General features: G+C 34.6%; 1 protein-coding gene across 2 annotated transcripts in view; it reads left to right on the top strand.

Annotated features, from left to right (window-relative positions):
• APLF (aprataxin and PNKP like factor) overlaps positions 1 to 16,288 on the top strand; it is a 98,129-nt gene extending 81,841 nt beyond the window's left edge. For both annotated transcript variants that reach the window (XM_081265233.1, XM_081265232.1), the window contains 2 exons: positions 672 to 718; positions 15,834 to 16,288. In XM_081265233.1, coding sequence (XP_081121359.1) covers positions 672 to 718; positions 15,834 to 16,024 — 238 coding nt within the window. In that variant the 3' untranslated portion in view covers positions 16,025 to 16,288. The remainder of the gene's footprint in view (positions 1 to 671; positions 719 to 15,833) is intronic.
• Positions 16,289 to 19,168: the final 2,880 nt, after the last annotated feature.

Here is a 19,168-nt window from a genome sequence, read left to right as displayed (position 1 = left end):
TACACACAGGGTGCCAAATATTTGTTTAACTAATAATAGAAGAAATGGGTCATAGATACATATAATTTTAAAATGATGTTCCATTAGTAGTTTATGTTTGGCTTTAGAATATGTAATATGAATTTATCAACAAAATTGACTTTCTTTTTTTTTTTTTTCCTCATAACAAACAATTGGCATTCTTTCGAGAGTCATTAGTTACATGGTTTTTTCCTTAGGACTCAAGGAGAGCCTTACTAGTGTCTTTCTGGACAATATGTGCATGTGTATTTATCTAAATACATTCAGATATTTGTGTCATATATTTTAGTATTTTACATTATATTGTTGTGTGTGTGATAATGACATTTCAGAAATACAGTATGTTATGTCTTACAAACATGACATACTATGTTTTGACTCATCCTATCTTTCTAGAGTATAAGTTCCTGAAATATGAACTTCATCTTTGTATACCTATGCATATCTTTGCATAACTCTTGTCTTTGCATTTAGAAATGTGCCTGGCATGGAATAGGTACTTAGTAAATACTGTAATTAAAAAGAATATTTTTCAATAAGAAGGCTTTTGGCCTAATTTTTTCTGTAAGTTACTTAGTATTCTAGTTTAAATAGTTTTATTAGTTTTTAGTAAAACTAGATCTAATTTTTGCTTTTTTTTTTTTTTTCAGGAAGAATCCCCAGCACAAGATAGAATATAGACATAGTACTCTTACAGGTAAGTAATTTTACTTCAGGGAACTCAAAATGAAATCATTGGATGATTCTCCTCTTAAATCTAGATGCAGTTTTTAGGTATTATAAAAATTTATCTTTGCTTTTGTGAATGTGTTGAATTGCTGATTTTAATATATATATTAAAAGTTATGAACCTTTTAAACAGCAAATGTTTTCCCCAATCATTGTCTAACAACATATAATTTTCCTTGTATCTGTTAGGATTCTTTTGTTTACTAAGTACCTGAAAACAAAATTTCAAGCTGACCTAAGAGATAATGAAAACTCATTGACTCCTATAAATAAAAAAGTGCTAAGGTAAAACTGGATTTAGACAAGATTTTTTGCTTTGGCTCATTATAATGTCCCCAAGGACCCAGTTTCCTTCCCTCGTTTGTCTAGAAGAGTATTATCATCCTAAAGCATTCTGTCCCACCTCAAGGTCTGTAATACACTCTATTCATCTGGTCCAGTAAGCACCTGTGCTAACATTTGAGGAGAATGAGAATGAATAATCCTAACTCTCATAGGCAGGAAAGTGAAATGCACTCTTTTTACTGGATTCAGTCATATTCTTACCCTTGAACCAAGCACTATGGCCTCTGCTTAGTTTAAACCAGGGTAGAGTCACCTTCTTCAGAACCCAGGGATCCCCAAGAGAAATTGAAGCTTTTGCGGAGGAACGAAGGAGAGGGGACAGACATCAAATATCCATCTGTTCAGTTTACATTTTTTTTACCTTCTGTTTGTCCTATTTCTGAACTCTACTATTTTTCCCTTTAAAAAATTCGCTTTTTATATATTATTTATAGACTAGTTCATCAAACAATATTTCTGCCCACAAAAGAAAAAATAAAATATATATTATGGATGCTATGCTTGCCTGCACTTGTACAAGCATATACAAAACTAACTTGTAGCAAATTGAGGAAAGTAATTTCACAGTAACAAGAATTCCATTCAGTATTTCTAATTGTAACACTTCAGTACTTCAGATATAATTATACTCCCTTTATCTCAGCTAACAGAAACTAGGGGTTATGTTACGCTCTCTTTATTAAGCTGTATATAATGATGTGCTTATGGTAAACAAAGTAGCTCTTTTCAAATAATAATGTAATAACATTTTGTTAGAGGTATATTAACAAGTCATGGCATTGTCTCCTGACATTTGTATATGTTTATAGAAATCAGATGTATTTACTTAAGTTATCGTATGCATCATCTAGCATAGTTTAAAGTATCCAAATTTGTTATGCTTTCTACTATTTTGGTTACTTGTAGTAAACTTTTGCTGAAAAATTTAATGGAAAATATAGAAATAAATAATTCATAAGTTTTAAATAACATTATATTATTATAATCACATTTTATTACTTATTTATTTTTAGTTATATATGGATATATAGATATATATGGTTTATATATATGTATATATAGGTATATATGTATATATACACATCTATGTATCTATATATAGTATGTGTGTTTAGCCTGCAGCCAGCACAGGCTTCATAAATGAAGGTTCACCTACGTGAGAAATCTGAAGGGAGTTTTGAATTAAAGAGTCAGGCTCTATTACCTTTAAACCAGCTCCAGGATGGCTTCTCCTACCGCCATCCTCCAGCTACCTAGTAGAGTAGCGAGGTTTACTGAAGAGGCTAGTGAGAGAGAGAGAGAATACACCAGGGAGTGGACTTTTATTGGGGAACAAAAAATTCTGGGGAAAATCCCATCCAATGAAGATTAAGGGGGGAAGTGTCCCAAAGTCAGGTGTGACGATTGGGTCTTCAGGTAGTGGCCAGACATGCCTCCACACAGACAAGCCCTCAGACCTGAGAAAAGCTCTGGACACAAGAATATGCCTCTCGCCCAGCCAGGTAGGTAACTCAAATTACGTGCAAGGATGGCCTCCCACATGTGTGTATGTATATTATATACACATACATCTATATATCCATACATATAAGTATATATCATAATACTGTTTGGGGCATCTAGTGGGGAGGTTGGAATATATCCCTCATAGTTAAGGGAGGACTACTTAATGTACTTTCAGGAGTCACTATGCACCAATACATTCAGAACATCTCTTCCCCTTTTAAACTTATAAATTGAGAATCTGGAGTATTTCAAATATTAAATTAAATTTTGAGGTGATTTTTTTTCATCTCCCAAATCCATAGTTTTAACATTACCCAAGATCTGAATCTCATATATATGTTAATTTATTTACTCTTATACTATCTTATTATTTGTTATCTGTTTTCTATTTGTGCAAGGTCACAGAGACATGAGAACTAGTTTATAACTATGAGAAGTAGCTCTGGCTCTCAGTGTTTGTTGTGAGGTGCTCTGAAATCTTGGAGGAAATGAAAGAAACACTCTATGATGGGGCTTATCAAGGTAGACTTTTGAAGTTGATTTTCAAAATGGTAGGATTTTAGTTATCTTTGTTTCTTGACTTTGTGGTGAGTAGGTATAGTACAACCCAGAGAAAGTGAATAACAGTCAAGGACAATAAAAAGAAATGTGTTCAGAAGCAGCAGATAGTTTTAATTGATGAAGACTCCCAGTAATCACTATGGCTGATACAAAAGGGTATATCATGACCAGATTTGGCTCTTTAAAGCCAAAGATGTGGGCACTTTGGCAAATAATGGTGAGCCAGTATTTTGTGAAAATCAAGCTGGTAATGAACAGCAGTCTGAATTATATCCAGGGAAATCTTCTGGAGATTAGTGAAGTCTTCAAGTAAGGGACCAGAAAGAGGGTGGCCACCATGAGAGTGGAAAGATGGAATTGGATATGAGAGAGGTATTGAAGGAAGAATCAATAGGATTTGCCACCGGATAAGCCATGGTATTGGTCTGGGATGAGGTAAAGGAAATAGAGATGACTCTAGATTATAATTATATAATTATAATACTATCAGGAGACTGGAGATGACATTTACACATAATAGAGATTAGGAAGAAAAACTGGGTAGGTTTTTGTTTTGTTTTCAAATTACACATGTTGAATTTGAGGTGGGGGCATCATAACTATATAACAAGATAATAAGACTTACATGGTACCCACATAAGATTATCATATTAAACTTTTACTATTTAATCTCTGATTTGTAACACTCCTAAAACACTTCAATCTACAAAGTTTTTCTATTCCAGTAACAGTTTATTTAGTTCATTGTTTTTTATAAGTTTGTTGTCATCTGTTGTTTCTTGTATATCTAATTGGCTTAATATTTTACCAACTTTCAACACATTTTCAGAGTGTTTTTGGCCTAAGACACTGAATGCAAGAGTAAACAGTTCCAGGAAACTTTTATTTAATACATTCCCAGCTACCTTACCTGTTGACAGTATTTAAAATAAATTATCATCCGTGTCTTATCACCTGATCTTTGCAGTCATTTTCCTGGCCTCTGTTATTTTGGGGGATACATTATTCTAAGCAATTGTTACCATTCATGGATGAAAATGAAGAATATTCTAGGATAACTACTTTAATATTTCTATAGTTCTGCAATGGTATACACATGTGTTTATATATACATTCTTTTTCTTCCTGAGAGTTGAAACCTGAAGATCTACAAAAGAAAAATATTAAGGAAAGTTAGTGGAATTTAAAGAGATTTTATAAACTGACTCTTAGTTTGGAGAAAGCTTAAAGAATATAGAATATCAGAAGGTCTGATGCAATGGTATTTAAAGAAGAAATAAACTTTATGTATAATAAAGTATATCAGAAGTATAGAAAATGATTTCTCAAAATAAGAATACCTACTAGTAGCTAGATTAATGCATTAAAAAAACTCTTGGTCTGAGCCTGTAGTTCAGTGCTAGAGCATTTGCCTAGAATGTACAAGGTGCTGTGTTCAATTCCACCCCTCCAAAAAAATGTTTTCATAATAAACAGAGGGCTGGAGATGTGGCTCAAGCGGTAGCGCGCTCGCCTGGCATGGGTGCAGCCTGGGTTCGATCCTCAGCACCACATATCAACAAAGATGTTGTGTCTGCCGAGAACTAAAAAATAAATATTAAAAATTCTCTCTCTCTCTCTCTCTCTCTCTCTCTCTCTCTCTCTCTCTCTCCTCTCTCTCACTCTCTCTTTAAAAAATAAAATAAAATAAAATTGCAAACCATTCCCCCAATTTCCCCTCCTTCCTATCTTTTAAAAATAATAATAATAATAATAAACAGAAACATTATTAAAAATATTATTATAGTACATAGTGAATTTTCATCTTTAGGGATATTGGGTCAAATTATTTCTGTACCTAAAGAAAATCGGTCCTAAGATTTATAGGAAAGAAGAGGAAAATAAAGCTTTAAGAATCAAGTTGTTAAAAAAAAAAAGGATCAAGTTGTTAATCTGCTATGAAGCAATTGCCATCTTTTATTCTAATACTAGAAAGTTATTTGGAAAAATCAGCAAAGTAAAAATGTTCACTCCAGCATTTCTCCCATCATGGAGCTAACATGGCCTGCTCTTTGCTAACACTACAGACTTAGTTCTTGAAATGAGAATTGACAGTGAAATTTAAATAGTAAAGGAAATATTGAAAATAAAATTCAAATTGTTATATTACAAATTCCTGTGCAGAAGTAGAAAAATCAGAAATTATCATATACTAATATGAAAACATAGTTAATATCATGCTGTTTATTACTTTTTAAAGACTTTTTTCTTTAAAAGAACTTTTTCTATATTTGTTTGTCATCAGGTAGTCAAGTTTTAAAAAACCAACAGAAACTTATTTCTTTTGTTTTGCATTCAAATAGCCAAGCTGCCAGTCCATCTTCACATTTTATATCCACTGATTTGTGAATATAAATAGAAGATTATAGAGAAAGTGAATTTTCCTACTTTGGCCTTAAAATTACAATTTTGGAATCAGAAATGGTCTTTGAGATCATTTAATAATTTTCTTCATAGATTTAAAAGGTAACTTCCATTAGGTTAAGTGACTTGTTCATTGTCATTGCCTTTAAAAAAATATTTTTTAGTTATAGATGGACACAACACCATTATTTTATTTATTTATTTTTATGTGGTGCTGAGGATTGAATCCAGTGCTTTACACATGCTAGGCAAGTGCTCCACCACTGAGCCACAACCCCAGCCTTGTCATTGCCTTTTATATGACACTGATATTTGGATGTCTATCCTCAAGTCTAGTCCTCTTTCTTTCAAGCCATGCTATTTTTTTCAAAGTGATCTTTCACTGCCTGTATTTGTTCTCTACTGTCTTCTTTGAGATCCCAAAACATTTTAATCATGTACATCCTGAAATTTTTCACTGTCATTTTTTCTGCTATCGCTGTCAATTCTTCTAATGTGTTGTCTTGAATTGTTTGTGGTACTTTCTTCCCTTGGTCTTTTCATGTTGCTCGCATTTCTTTCTTTCCAGCTCTGTGGGACTGGTGTGTTATTGTTTTTACCCTATAGATTTGTAGTGCTCTTGTATGGTTCCAAGATCCCTCCTTTGTGGGGAAAGACAATGTTAACAGATCCCAATATCAACAATACATCACTTATGAACAAATTATTGTTATTAAGACATTTATAATTAGTCTCAATGTCCAGAAATGTTGGATTCAATTATTATTTAAAATATAATCAGTCGTTTCATAAAAGGTGTACAGTTTCTGATGGACAGTGAACTGGGGGTCGGGTGTAGGACAGTATGCTAAGAGGGAAGAATGTGAGGGTATAGGATTAATATAACTTAAGAAATTTGGAAGAGATCTCTAATGAAGAGGGTTAGTAGCAGGAGAATAGACAGGAGGTAATTTAGGGTAGACAAGTACATGGGAGGACGGTAGAGCACATAAAAACAAACACAAATATGTATTTAGGAAATTATAGGATATAAAAATAGTAAAATTTGGAGGTTAAGAGAAGAAGAAAAAAAAGGGAAAGAAAGAAAAAAAGAGAGAAGGGGGGGCTTATGCAATTCCTCTATATTATATTATTCTGGTGACTCAGTTCTCAGAGTTCTAATTCATGTAAAGTTCTTGGATTCACGTAAGTTGTGGTTGTGAGGACCAGGGGATAGAAGGGTAGAGGAGAAAGAAAAGGGATAAGAAGGGGAAAAAAATACTCTTTAGAATTCTGTTTCTTTCCTGCTTCTCTTCCAGTAGGTGGAGTTGTCTATTTTAAGCTTGAGTCTCTGCTCTCAGGGTAGTGTAGGTAACCTGAGTGAGAAGACTTGATCCCCCCGTATTGTCTCCCTCTCCCGCCTGGAGCTTCCCTAATCTTGGTCTCACTGTTTTTCTTTAGGTTTTAGACCCCTCCTCTCTCTTGCTTATCAGGTCCCAAATGCCTGACCTCTCACCCTCCAGTTGGCTCCAGGTGGGCAGAGCTCCTGTTCAACCTAGAGTGGTTTTGTATTGGGTAGTCACTGTTCCCGAGTTATCGCAGCTGGGGGGAGTTGGAAACACAGGTACCTGTTCAGTCAAAGATCTGTGCTGAAAGCCACACCCACCAAAAAAATGGTGAGAAAGGTTTTCCAAGATGGAGTCCATCTGCTTCCAGTGCCAGGGTGTCTGGTGAGGTTGGGGGAGCTGGGATGTCCTTGTGCTGTGGCTAGAATGCAGTCGGGTGACCTGCGTGGGAGCAGAGCACAGTCTAGAATTCTGCAGAGGTGCTGATTTGGTAATTCTGCTACACCACCTCAGAGGGGTGTGTGTGTTGGGGGGGGGGGGGGTGCGCACGCGCGCACTTAAACTGCGGACTTTGAGTCCCGAGTCTTACTGGAACACAGAGGCTCTGATTTCTGCACAGGTCGCAGGACTGGTGGTCCCGTCACATGCTCTGAGAATGTTGTATTCTGTCTAGGTGAGACCTTGTTGGGAAGCTGCCTGACTGCTTTCTTGGATTCATGTACAGAGCAGCCAGAAACAGTACCTCCTCTATTGCACCATCTTGGATTCCTTCCTCCATAGTATTTTTTTTATTAGTATATTATAGTTATTAGTGTATTATAACATTGGGGTTCATTTGACATAATTATACAAGTATGGAATATAATTTGCTCCAGTTCAGTCTCTCATACTTCCTTTTTTCCTTGCTTCCTCCCTTCCTCCATTCTCTTTTCTCCACTCTCCTGGTATTTCTTCTGTTTATTCATAGTTCTTTTGTAAATTAGCACCGTGTGTGTGTGTGTGTGTGTGTGTGTGTGTGTGTGTGTGTGTGAATGAAGGTGAAATTCACTGTGATATATTCATATATGTACATAGGATAGTTTGATCAGTTTCATTCCATAGTTCCTCCGTTTTCCTGTCTCTCCCCTCCACCCCCAATCCCCTTACTTTACTTCACTGATCTTTCTTCTATTCTATAGGATTTTGTATCCCCCTTATTGCCCCTACTTCAGTCTAACTTCTGCATATGAGAGAAAACATTTGACCCTTGACTTTCTGAGTCTGGCTTATTTCACTTAACATGATGTTCTCCAGATCCATTCATTCATTAGCAAATGCCACAATTCATTCTTCTTTATGACAGAGTAAAACTTCATTGTGTATATGTATGTGTGTGTGTGTGTGTGTGTGTGTAAAAAATATAAATATATATATATATATATATATATATATATATATATATATATATATATATAATCACATTTTCTCAATCTGTTTGTCTGTCTATAGGCTTCTGGGTTGGTTCCATAACTTGGCTGTTGAGAATTGTGCTACTATAAATACTTCTATAAATACTGATGTGGCTATACTCCTATAGTATGCAGATATCAGTTCTTTTGGATAAGTAGTAAGAAGTGGGATAGCAGGATCATATGGTAGTTTCCATTCCTAGTTTTTTCATTTTTTTTAAGGACTCTCCATACTGCTTTCCAGAGTGATTATACTAATTTGCATTCTAAGTAATATATGAGTGTACCTTCTCTCTCACATCCTCACCAGCATTTATTATATTTGTATTCATGATTATTGCTATTCTGACTGAAGTAAGATGAAATCTCAATATAGTTTTGATTTGCATTTTCCTGATTGCTAGAGATATTGAATATTTTTTTTCATATATTTGTTGGCCATTTGTATTTCTTCTTTTGAGAAGTGTCTCTTTAGTTCTTTCGCCCATTTATTGATTAGGTTATTTGTCAAGCCATGATATTTTTTAGAAAATATTTTTTTAGTTATCAGTGGACCTTTGTTTTATTTATTTATATGTGGTGTTGAGAATCCTCACACATGCTAGGCAAGTGCTCAACCACTGCACCTCAAACCCAGCCCACAAACCATCATATTTTTAAGACATTTTTGTTGGGTAAGAGGATGGGCAATCAAATAAGAATAACAATAAAGAAACCTATAAGCCTACTAGATAAAAAGCAAGAATAACAAATAAAAGGAACACATTTCTTCCAGGCTCACTTGCTTTGGAAGAAACAAGCTCACTTCTGATTTTTCTGATATATTCAACAATTATATTTCAAATAAACAAAGTGTGCTACAAGAAAATGCCGTAGGCTGTTAATTTTTTCAAAAGTACATTATGCTGTTTAAGTTTGTGTACATCTACTGGAAATAATGACTATAAAAACAAAACTACAAAAAGTTATATTGTTATTGATTTTAAAAAATTAAACAGGTCTCCTGTTTTTATTTTTGTGCTTACATAAGTTTTTCATGAACGACAATGTAATACTGTGTAATACTGTATTACATCTCTATGTAATACTGGTGGGGTAGTTCAGGATTCTTCTATGATGTGACTCCTCAAGACTCAGCTGTCTTGTTCTCTAACTAAGAAGCTTTCTTTGATCTGTTTTATGGAAACTTTACTAGTTACATCACTTTAAATTCAGATGCCTACATTCCATGCTCTATGTTTCAGCTTGCGCAGTTAGAGAATGTATTCACAGAGGTTGTAGGGTTTTTTCCCCCCTGCTTTCAGTGTTTTCTATACTCCTTTTGCATAAAAACATTCATTTTTATGTTAAAGACAGATGTTTTACTCGTGGTTAGGTGCTAGTCATATTATTTCTTAGCTGCTTCCTGAAATGGTTCCTTTTATTCAGGAAATCATGTAATTATTTAGATCAACAAGTTCATTGAATCAGTGTATTTCCTAAGGACAGAAACTGACATTTCTCTGAAAATATCTTCAAAGATTACCAAAACAAAGAAACAAATATAATAAACCTTCCCATCTGAATGGCATTTGCATTGTATAATATCTTAAATTTTTGATTGAGTCTACTACTAAAATCCATTGATTATCTCCACATAGGAAATCACATGTCATCATTTATAACCATGCTAAGTATTATCTGTATGATACCACTAATAAAGGGCATATTGCTGAATTACAGAACAGCCTTTGCCCTTATGTTATGAAGCACCAAGTACCTGTTCTTCTTCTAAAATACAGTAAATGAAATTTGACTACCAGCCACAGTGAGTTCCATGAGTAATGGTTTGTTAATATTCTGGAGTTCCTCTTAAAGTAACATGAATGTGTAGACATAAAAAAAGGTGTAAATGATAGATAAAAATAAATTTTGAGTAAATAAATGAAATTTTCCTGATTAATATGCCTCACTGCTTCAACAAATGAGTCTGCTTAATAAATTGCTGAAGATTTTCAATGTTCATTGAGGCTTAAAATCAACTCATTTAGCCAGTCTCTTCCATAATTCATTACATTGACAGGCAGGCTAGTGATTTAAAAGTAAGAAGAATTCTGTAGAACTAATAATGTTAAGTAGTTGGTTTGCAAATAATTCATTTATCCATTCACATTTTCAATAAATACATGTTAAGTGGCATTATAGAATCTGAGGATTCAACAGAGACAAAAGCCTGCCCCTGTAGGATTTTACAAAGTGGACAGTGTACATATAAACAATTGCATGATGTTACATGGTGATTGAAAGACACCGCACTACCAATAAAAGACATCACACGACACAAATCACCGGAGAGGTTCCACTTTATTACAAAAGGCTGTGGGCTTATATAGATCTAAGGAGAGGTGGCAGGGCTTAGGTAAATGACGGGTCACCTGTTTATTGGTAAGTTCTTCAGTTCCGGAACCCAAGAAGTTAATTCTTATTGGGGCTAAGGTTTCCCTGCCAGCGGGATTTGAATATTGGCGCCAGCGGGAAAGGGAGAGGCAGGAAGAGAAGCCCCTCAGGCGCCATGTTGGGGTTTTTGGGGTGTGGCTGCCATTATATGTTTTCCCAACAGTGATAACTGCTAAGAAGAAAAAATAAATCTGTGTAAAGAGAATGAATAGCAAAGAAACGTGGTGATACTATTTCAGACCGGATGATAAAAGAAGCAGACTCTGATATTTTGACATTAAGCAAAGTCCTGAAAGAGGGAGCAAGGCAGGTAATTATGTGAAGTTTGCCAGGAAATGGGAATAGCAAGTTTCAAAGCCCTAGTGATGATCATGTTTGGACTCTTCTAGGAACAGCAAAGAATAGATGAAAATATAACAAAGAGAGTATACTATGAAGAATGGCATGAAATGAGATTAGAAAAGCCAGTAGTGAGCTAGCCAGTTATGTAGTGTCTTAGAAACCAAAATCTACAAGTCAGAACTTCAGACTTTATTCAGAGTGATATACAAAGCTGTTGGAAAGTTTTCTGGCTTCCCTGTGGAAAATAAACTAGAATGGAAGCCAGAAAGCCAGTTAGGAGGATATTGCATTCAGGAAGAAAATAACAGTATTTGAAACAGGGTGTTACTATACAGTGGATATACTTCGAAGGTAGAGCCAACATGCTCCCTTTATTTATTTATTTATTTATTTATTTATTTATTTATTATTGGTTGTTCACAACATTACAAAGCTCTTGACATATCATATTTCATACATTAGATTCAAGTGGGTTATGAACTCCCAATTTTTACCCCAAATACAGATTGCAGAATCACATCCGTTACACATCCACATTTTTACATAATGCCCTATTAGTAACTGTTGTATTCTGCTACCTTTCCTATCCTCTGCTATCCCTCCTCCCCCTCCCTCCCATCTTATCTCTCTACCCCATCTACTGTAATTCATTTCTCTCCTTGTTTATTTTCCCATTCCCCTCACAACCTCTTATATGTAATTTTGTATAGCAATGAGGGTCTCCCTTCATTTCCATGCAATTTCCCTTTTCTCTCCCTTTCCCTCCCATCTCATGTCTCTGTTTAATGTTAATCTTTTCTTCCTGCTCTTCCTCCCTGCTCTGTTCATAGTTGCTCTCATTATATCAAAGAAGACATTTGGTATTTGTTTTTTAGGGATTGGCTAGCTTCACTAAGCATAATCTGCTCTAGTGCCATCCATTTCCCTGCAAATTCCATGATTTTGTCATTTTTTAGTGCTGTGTAATATTCCATGGTGTATAAATGCCACATTTTTTTGGTCCATTCATCTATTGAAGGGCATCTGGGTTGGTTCCACAGTCTAGCTATTGTGAATTGTGCTGCTATGAACATCGATGTGGCAGTATCCCTGTAGTATGCTCTTTTATGGTCTTCAGGGAATAGTCCGAGAAGGGCAATAGCTGGGTCAAATGGTGGTTCCATTCCCAGCTTTCCCAGGAATCTCCATACTGCTTTCCAAATTGGCTGCACCAATTTGCAGTCCCACCAGCAATGTACACATCCTCGCCAGCACTTGTTGTTGTTTGACTTCATAGTGGCTGCCAATCTTACTGGAGTGAGATGGTATCTTAGGGTGGTTTTGATTTGCATTTCTCTGACTGCTAGAGATGGTGAGCATTTTTTCATGTACTTGTTGATTGATTGTATATCCTCCTGAGAAGTGTCTGTTCAGGTCCTTGGCCCATTTGTTGATTGGGTTATTTGTTATCTTATTGTTTAATTTTTTGAGTTCTTTGTATACTCTGGATATTAGGGCTCTATCTGAAGTGTGAGGAGTAAAGATTTGTTCCCATGATGTAGGCTCCCTATTTACCTCTCTTATTGTTTCTCTTGCTGAGAAAAAACTTTTTAGTTTAAGTAAGTCCCATTTGTTGATTGTTGTTATTAACTCTTGTGCTATGGGTGTCCTATTAAGGAATTTGGAGCCTGACCCCACAATATGTAGATCGGAGCCAACTTTTTCTTCTATCAGACGCAGAGTCTCTGATTTGATATCAAGCTCTTTGATCCATTTTGAGTTAACTTTTGTGCATGGCGAGAGAAAGGGATTCAGTTTCATTTTGTTGCATATGGATTTCCAGTTTTCCCAACACCATTTGTTGAAGATGCTATCCTTCCCCCATTGCATGTTTTTAGCCCCTTTATCAAATATAAGATAGTTGTATGTAGCTTTGTGGATTAGTCTCTGTGTCCTCTGTTCTGTACCATTGGTCCACCCGCCTGTTTTGGTACCAGTATCATGCTGTTTTTGTCACTATTGCTCTGTAATATAGTTTGAAATCTGGTATCGCTATACCACCTGATTCACACTTCCTGCTTAGAATTGTTTTTGCTATTCTGGGTCTTTTATTTTTCCATATGAATTTCATGATTGCTTTATCTATTTCTACAAGAAATGCCGTTGGGATTTTGATTGGCATTGCATTAAACCTATAGAGAACTTTTGCTCTCTTGACATACTGGAGCTGCATTTTCAGTGATGAGTATATTCAAGATGACTTGAGCTGGAAGGTAGAAGGGTTAGAGGAGTCATGTATGCAACACTGATAAGACAGTGACCATATTTGGGTGTGGTGACTCAAGAATTGGGTTGTGCAACTGTTATGTTCCAAGTGTCTGTTAATTATCCAGTTGAACATAACATATATATAGTCAGAAAAATTTGTGGACTTAGGACCTAAGACTGGATGGAGTCATCTAAGTAGTAGGTTAAAGAAGAGGTCCCAACCTGAAACATGGGCACTCTAGGAAGAGCCAGCAAAAGAGACTGAGAAGGAGTAGCCAGCAAGATAGAAGGATAACTTAAAATTTGTTTTAGGCTTATATTGATTTTTTTTTTAAATCCTCTAAGGTAGTTTCAGAACCTGAAGGGAAACAGCTTACTGGGATATCATTAGCACATTACTGTGTGATAAGTACATTTCCATCCTACTAAAAAAAGTTATATAGATAGGTACTTCTCAGAGGAAATTGGACAAGAACATAGATTAGTGTTCTTTCCTCATCACTTTATTCCCCAACTTCCAACTACCTTGGAGTCCCAAGTATTTCTTCAGTGTATGTTATCACTTTTAAAAATGAAGGAGTGAGATTAGCTACACATAAAATATTCTCTCAATATATTTACCAGGAAGTGTTTATATGTACAAATATACCATAAGATTTTCCTTAAGTAACTGATATGTCATATAGTATAATATATTATGCCAGGAAGTGTTTATATGTACAAATATACCATAAGATTTTCCTTAAATAACTGATATGTCATATAGTATAATATATTATGCTAGTAAGAACAGAACAAGTTATCATGTAGCCTTTTAGCTTTGGCTGCAAAGAAATTTGGAGAGAAATTTGATGCTCGATGTATAACAATGTTAAATATTGAGGTTGGCTTTTTGTATACTGTTTTTTATGTTCTTTATTTCCTTTATTTGCATTTTATTATTATGTTATTATTGTTATTGATATAAGCTATCCCAGATCTTCTCTGGAATGAGTAGTGATATTAAGAAAAATGTAAACTCAATGGGCTATCAGAGTTGAAAGATAGATATATTATTGTTTTGCAATTAATCTCATTTCCCCATCAAATTAAGTTTTAAATCCATATTGCATGCAAATATTTTAGGAAGACCAAAACATATACAAAAGCATAGACATTGATATTTTTAAAATACTGTTTAATTTGAAGCATCATGACATTATTTTAAAAAGTAAGGAATTATCAGGCAAAAAGTAAAGGGAAGTCAAGAATTTAGAGAAGTAAGTAAGCCTGAAGCCACTTTTCCCTTGAAAGCACTAGGTAATCCCAGAAAATTAACTCTCCTTTTAGTAGTCTTTCAGGGTAGAGAAGGAGACAGAAAACAAAACCTCTTCATCCATATATAAGTTGGGGAGTCTGACAGGAGATCTTCTTCTATAGCAGTCCAAGATCTCAGAGTGAAGGTGAAGACACATTGGAACAATCTGAAGAGAATTCAAATATGACAGGACTTTTCTGAGTTGTCCAGCAAACTTTAGTATTTTTAACCTATATATTTGCTGTTCATCAGGGATTGTCCTCTACACTGAGATTTCCAGATGAAATCTTCCTAGTTGTTTCTTGGATGTTCCACATTATCCTAGACTCTGCCACTACCCGGCTCTCAACCAACTCTGCTGCTCACTATCAAAAGAATATAAAGAGTTGGATAAGAGATAAATGAATCTAGAGACAAGAATTTTCTAGTATTGTAATACTATTTAGAAATCTGAAAATTTTAGTGGCTGTTACCATAGCAATCCTAGCCTTTATTAAAACATGAACTCTAAGAATATTTTAGATCTATAAAATTAACTTTACAATATACCTAACTTGTATCTTCTCATTTCATTATAGCCCTAATGTGTCAAATCAGATTTTGCTGTGTTTGCTCTGATAACAAACACTCCGAAATTTCAGTGTATCACAAAAATAAATAGGTGTATTTGTCCTTCATGGTGCAGCTGCAAGTTGGCTGTGTGTCTCTGTCCCATGTGTGTTCTCATCCTGGAATTCAGAGTAAAGGATTAGCCCTGATTAGGGATATGGCATTCATGTGGCAGAGGGAAAAATGACAATGACAGAACCACAGAAGAACTCCTAAAGCTTCTGTTTCCACTCATGTTTCTTTGGCCAGGTCAGTGGAGAATAGGGAAGTCAGTGGAGGATGAGGATCCCAGGAAGGGGCAGTGAGTAACTGGGAAGGTAGGATTGCATGACTATAATCATGGTTTTTTAAGGAACCATTATTTTGACTCATGGCCATTTTAGTACCAGGAACCTCAAAATAGGAAAAGTTAGAAAAATAAATAAAAAATGGTCATTTTAATGTGCTTTCTTAAAATGTGTGATGGTTAGCTATGTATTAATAAAATAGAAGCAGAAAAATATTTTATCTCTAATCCCAGGTTGAATGGCAATTGATGTGTTATATATCAATACTCTGTTTTAGATGAAGATAATGATGATATTGGACAACCCAATGAGTCTGACCTGAATGACAGCTTTATAGATGATGAAGAAGAAGAATATGAGCCAACAGATGAAGATTCTGACTGGGAACCAGGGAAGGAAGACCAAGAGAAGGAAGATGTGGAAGAGCTTTTGAAGGGAGCAAAAAAGTTTATGAAAAGAAAAAAATAACTCTTTTCTGCAATAATACAGGGCTCAATTTCAGGAACTAAGGTAGTACTAGAGTGATCATTATTTTCTTTCTTTTGATAGCTACAACTTTTGCTATTGACTTTTTGCAAGTAAAATATTGAAATGTCAGCCATTAAGGTAGTAGGTGGAATTTATTTTGTTGCCTTACTTAAGCACTTACTAGTAGAAAGCAGATAGAGGTTAAAGAGGAATCATATTTTCCCTGTACTTTGTATATTCATAATAAAAAGTAAAAGCCTTGGTTGTACAAAACTTTCCTCTTTTTTCTTTTTTTGTTTTTTTAGTCACTGTCTTTGTAGATTATTATGCAAGTATAACCAGGCAAATTACTTGATGGTTAAGAAAGCATGTGTCTTTCATTGTATTGAAGTGTTTCTTCAAGCAAAACCAAGCAAAGCCATCACATAATGGCTACTATTTTTCTAGTACTCTAGATGTGAGCTTTGTGATTTCATTTAGTAGTTGTATCTTTTGTAACTTGGTGAAATTATTACAACTGGATACTGAAATAGATTCATCTAAGCTATAGAAGAAAAATGTTCACTTTGCAGGGAATGTATGTTATTTTGTGTCACACAGCTGTAATTTACTGCAGGTCTGAATTTGACAGATTTTCAAACTAAAGTCCTAACTGATTATGTTAACTCTCATGGTTCTGCCTTTGCATTAAGAATATAAATATTTTCATATTCTTTTTTAATAGTTATTTTTTATATCTTTATTTATTTTTTTGTGGTGCTGAGGATCTAACCTAGGGCCTCACACATGCTAGGTGAGTGCTGTACTGCTGAGCCACAACCCCAGCCCCATTTTCACATTCTTTTAACCATAAATATCTTAAATGATATTAGTTCTTTTGAGCTCAGAGCTCAGATGAAAGTAGCATGTTGTTTGCCAGTTTCTGGCTTCTTATATCAAACAAGGCACCTCTTATACTTCAGTTTGATGAAGTATATCTCTATTTATATTTTTACCCAGAAATACTCTTCATTTTAAGTGACTCAGAATTTTTAAAATATAATGTAGAATTTTTAACAACAGTTGGATGTGTGTACCCAGGGCAGAAGGCATATTATTGAAATCATAAATTACTAAACCAAAAGCATCCATATGAAACACTAGTGTTATCTACTCTAAAGGAACTTCAAGATTTGTCTTAAAAGAGCTAAACAGATTTATTTTCAAATATCTCTCCAAGTAATTGCACAGTATTAAAATTCACTTAAACCACAGCAAGGATAAGATATTTCTCTAGACTATTACATATTATTCTATTATTATTTGGGAACTTTTTTTTTTTCCTCTGCTAATATCTCTTTAGTCTTGGGGGCTTGACAAACATGAATAAAATCTTCGACATTATTCTTATCCTGGCACTGACTAAATCCTTAAGGGGTTCTTTAATTCACTCCTCAGTATATACCCAAAGATTGAAAGCATGTCCATATAAGAACTACACACAATGTCCATAGGAGCATTATTCTTAATATGTAAAAAGAAGCAGTACCAAAATGTCCATCATCTGATGAATTGATAAACAAATGTGGTATTTCTGTGCAATAGAATATTATTTGGCCCTAAGAAGGAATGGCATACTGATACATGCTACAGCATGGAAAAACCTTGAAAATATTATGTTAAGTAAGAAACTAGACCCAAAAGGCCACATATTATATAAACTCATTTATATGAAATGTCCAAAATAGGCAAATTCATACAGAGAGAGAGAGAGTAACGGGTGCTAAGAACCTGGACAGTGGGAAGGAGAGAAAGATTGCTAATGGGCCTAAGGTTTCTTTTTGAGTGATAAAAATGTTCTAAAATTAGATAGAGGTGATAATCACACAACTCTACAAATATACTAAAAACTAATGAATTATACACTTTCAACGGGTGAATGTTATGGAGTATTATATATCTCAGTAACCCTAGTATTTAAAAACAATGCAAAGAGTAACATCAGTCTTTTTTTTTTTTACATTTTGTTTTATTTATATATGACAGCGGAATGCATTACAATTCTTATTACACATATAGAGCACAATTTTTCATGTCTCTGGTTGTATACTTAGTATATTCACACCAATTCATGTCTACGTACCTGTACTTTGGATAATAATGATCATCACATTCCACCATCATTAATAACCCCACACCCCCTCAGTCTTTTAAAAATAAAAAAGCATTTAAAGTCAAAAGATATTCTTGATATAGTAGGGTAATATAATAGTTCCTGCTAGTTGCTTTTTTTGTTGGTTTAGTTTGGTTTGGTTTGAACCCAGGGTTACTGGGTCACATCCTCAGCTCTTTTTTTTTTTTTTCTTTAATTTTGAGACAGGGTCTCATTAAATTATTGAGGCTGGCCTCAAAGTTTGAATCATCCTACTTCAGCCTCCCATGCTACTGGGGTTACAAACTTGTGCCACCACACTGGGTGGTAGTTGCTTTTTAAGATAGTTTGATGCAGCTTTAAAAATCATCCTAAGGACACTTTATTTTTGTATATGCATGTGTGTGTGTGTATGTGTGTGTGTAAAACAATTAATTACAATGTAATGAATATTTGCCACTTTTAATTAGGCAGTGTTTAAAATCTGTGATTTCTAGAATAGAGAGGAAAATTGCTGACATTAGGCAGTCAGTGGTTTCAACAGCAACATTAACAAAAACTTCATTCCTTAATTAATTGCTATTTTAAACTGCAGATAAGAACCAGTTCTCCCTATAATGGTGTGTCCATGGAATTTAAATTATATCCCAGCTTTCTTCATCATAGTAGAAATTATGACTTAATACATTTCTTATCTGTATGCTTAATTCTAAAAACAAATATTTTTGGTTAATCTTTTGAGAGGAGGGTTTCCTAATATCTTGGGAAACTGGAGACATGAAAATATTCTCTTCTTGTTTGTTTTATTTATTATTTTTAGAGACATGAAGATTCATGGGGAATACTTGGGTATTAACTCTGCTTTTCCCAGGTTGAGAACAGCCTTATTGATACCCAGTTTGTTTCTAAAACTGTAGGATCCTAGTGGTTGTAAAGACTCATTGTAATTAAAGCAGATGGATTGTAAGTATGATTTTTCCAGAATGGTGATGTCAAATTGAGAATAGAGGGAT

The sequence above is a fragment of the Spermophilus citellus genome, assembly GCF_964194105.1.
Source record: "Spermophilus citellus genome assembly, chromosome: 13".
Taxonomy (NCBI): domain Eukaryota; kingdom Metazoa; phylum Chordata; class Mammalia; order Rodentia; family Sciuridae; genus Spermophilus; species Spermophilus citellus.
This window is presented reverse-complemented; position numbering and strand designations above follow the sequence as displayed.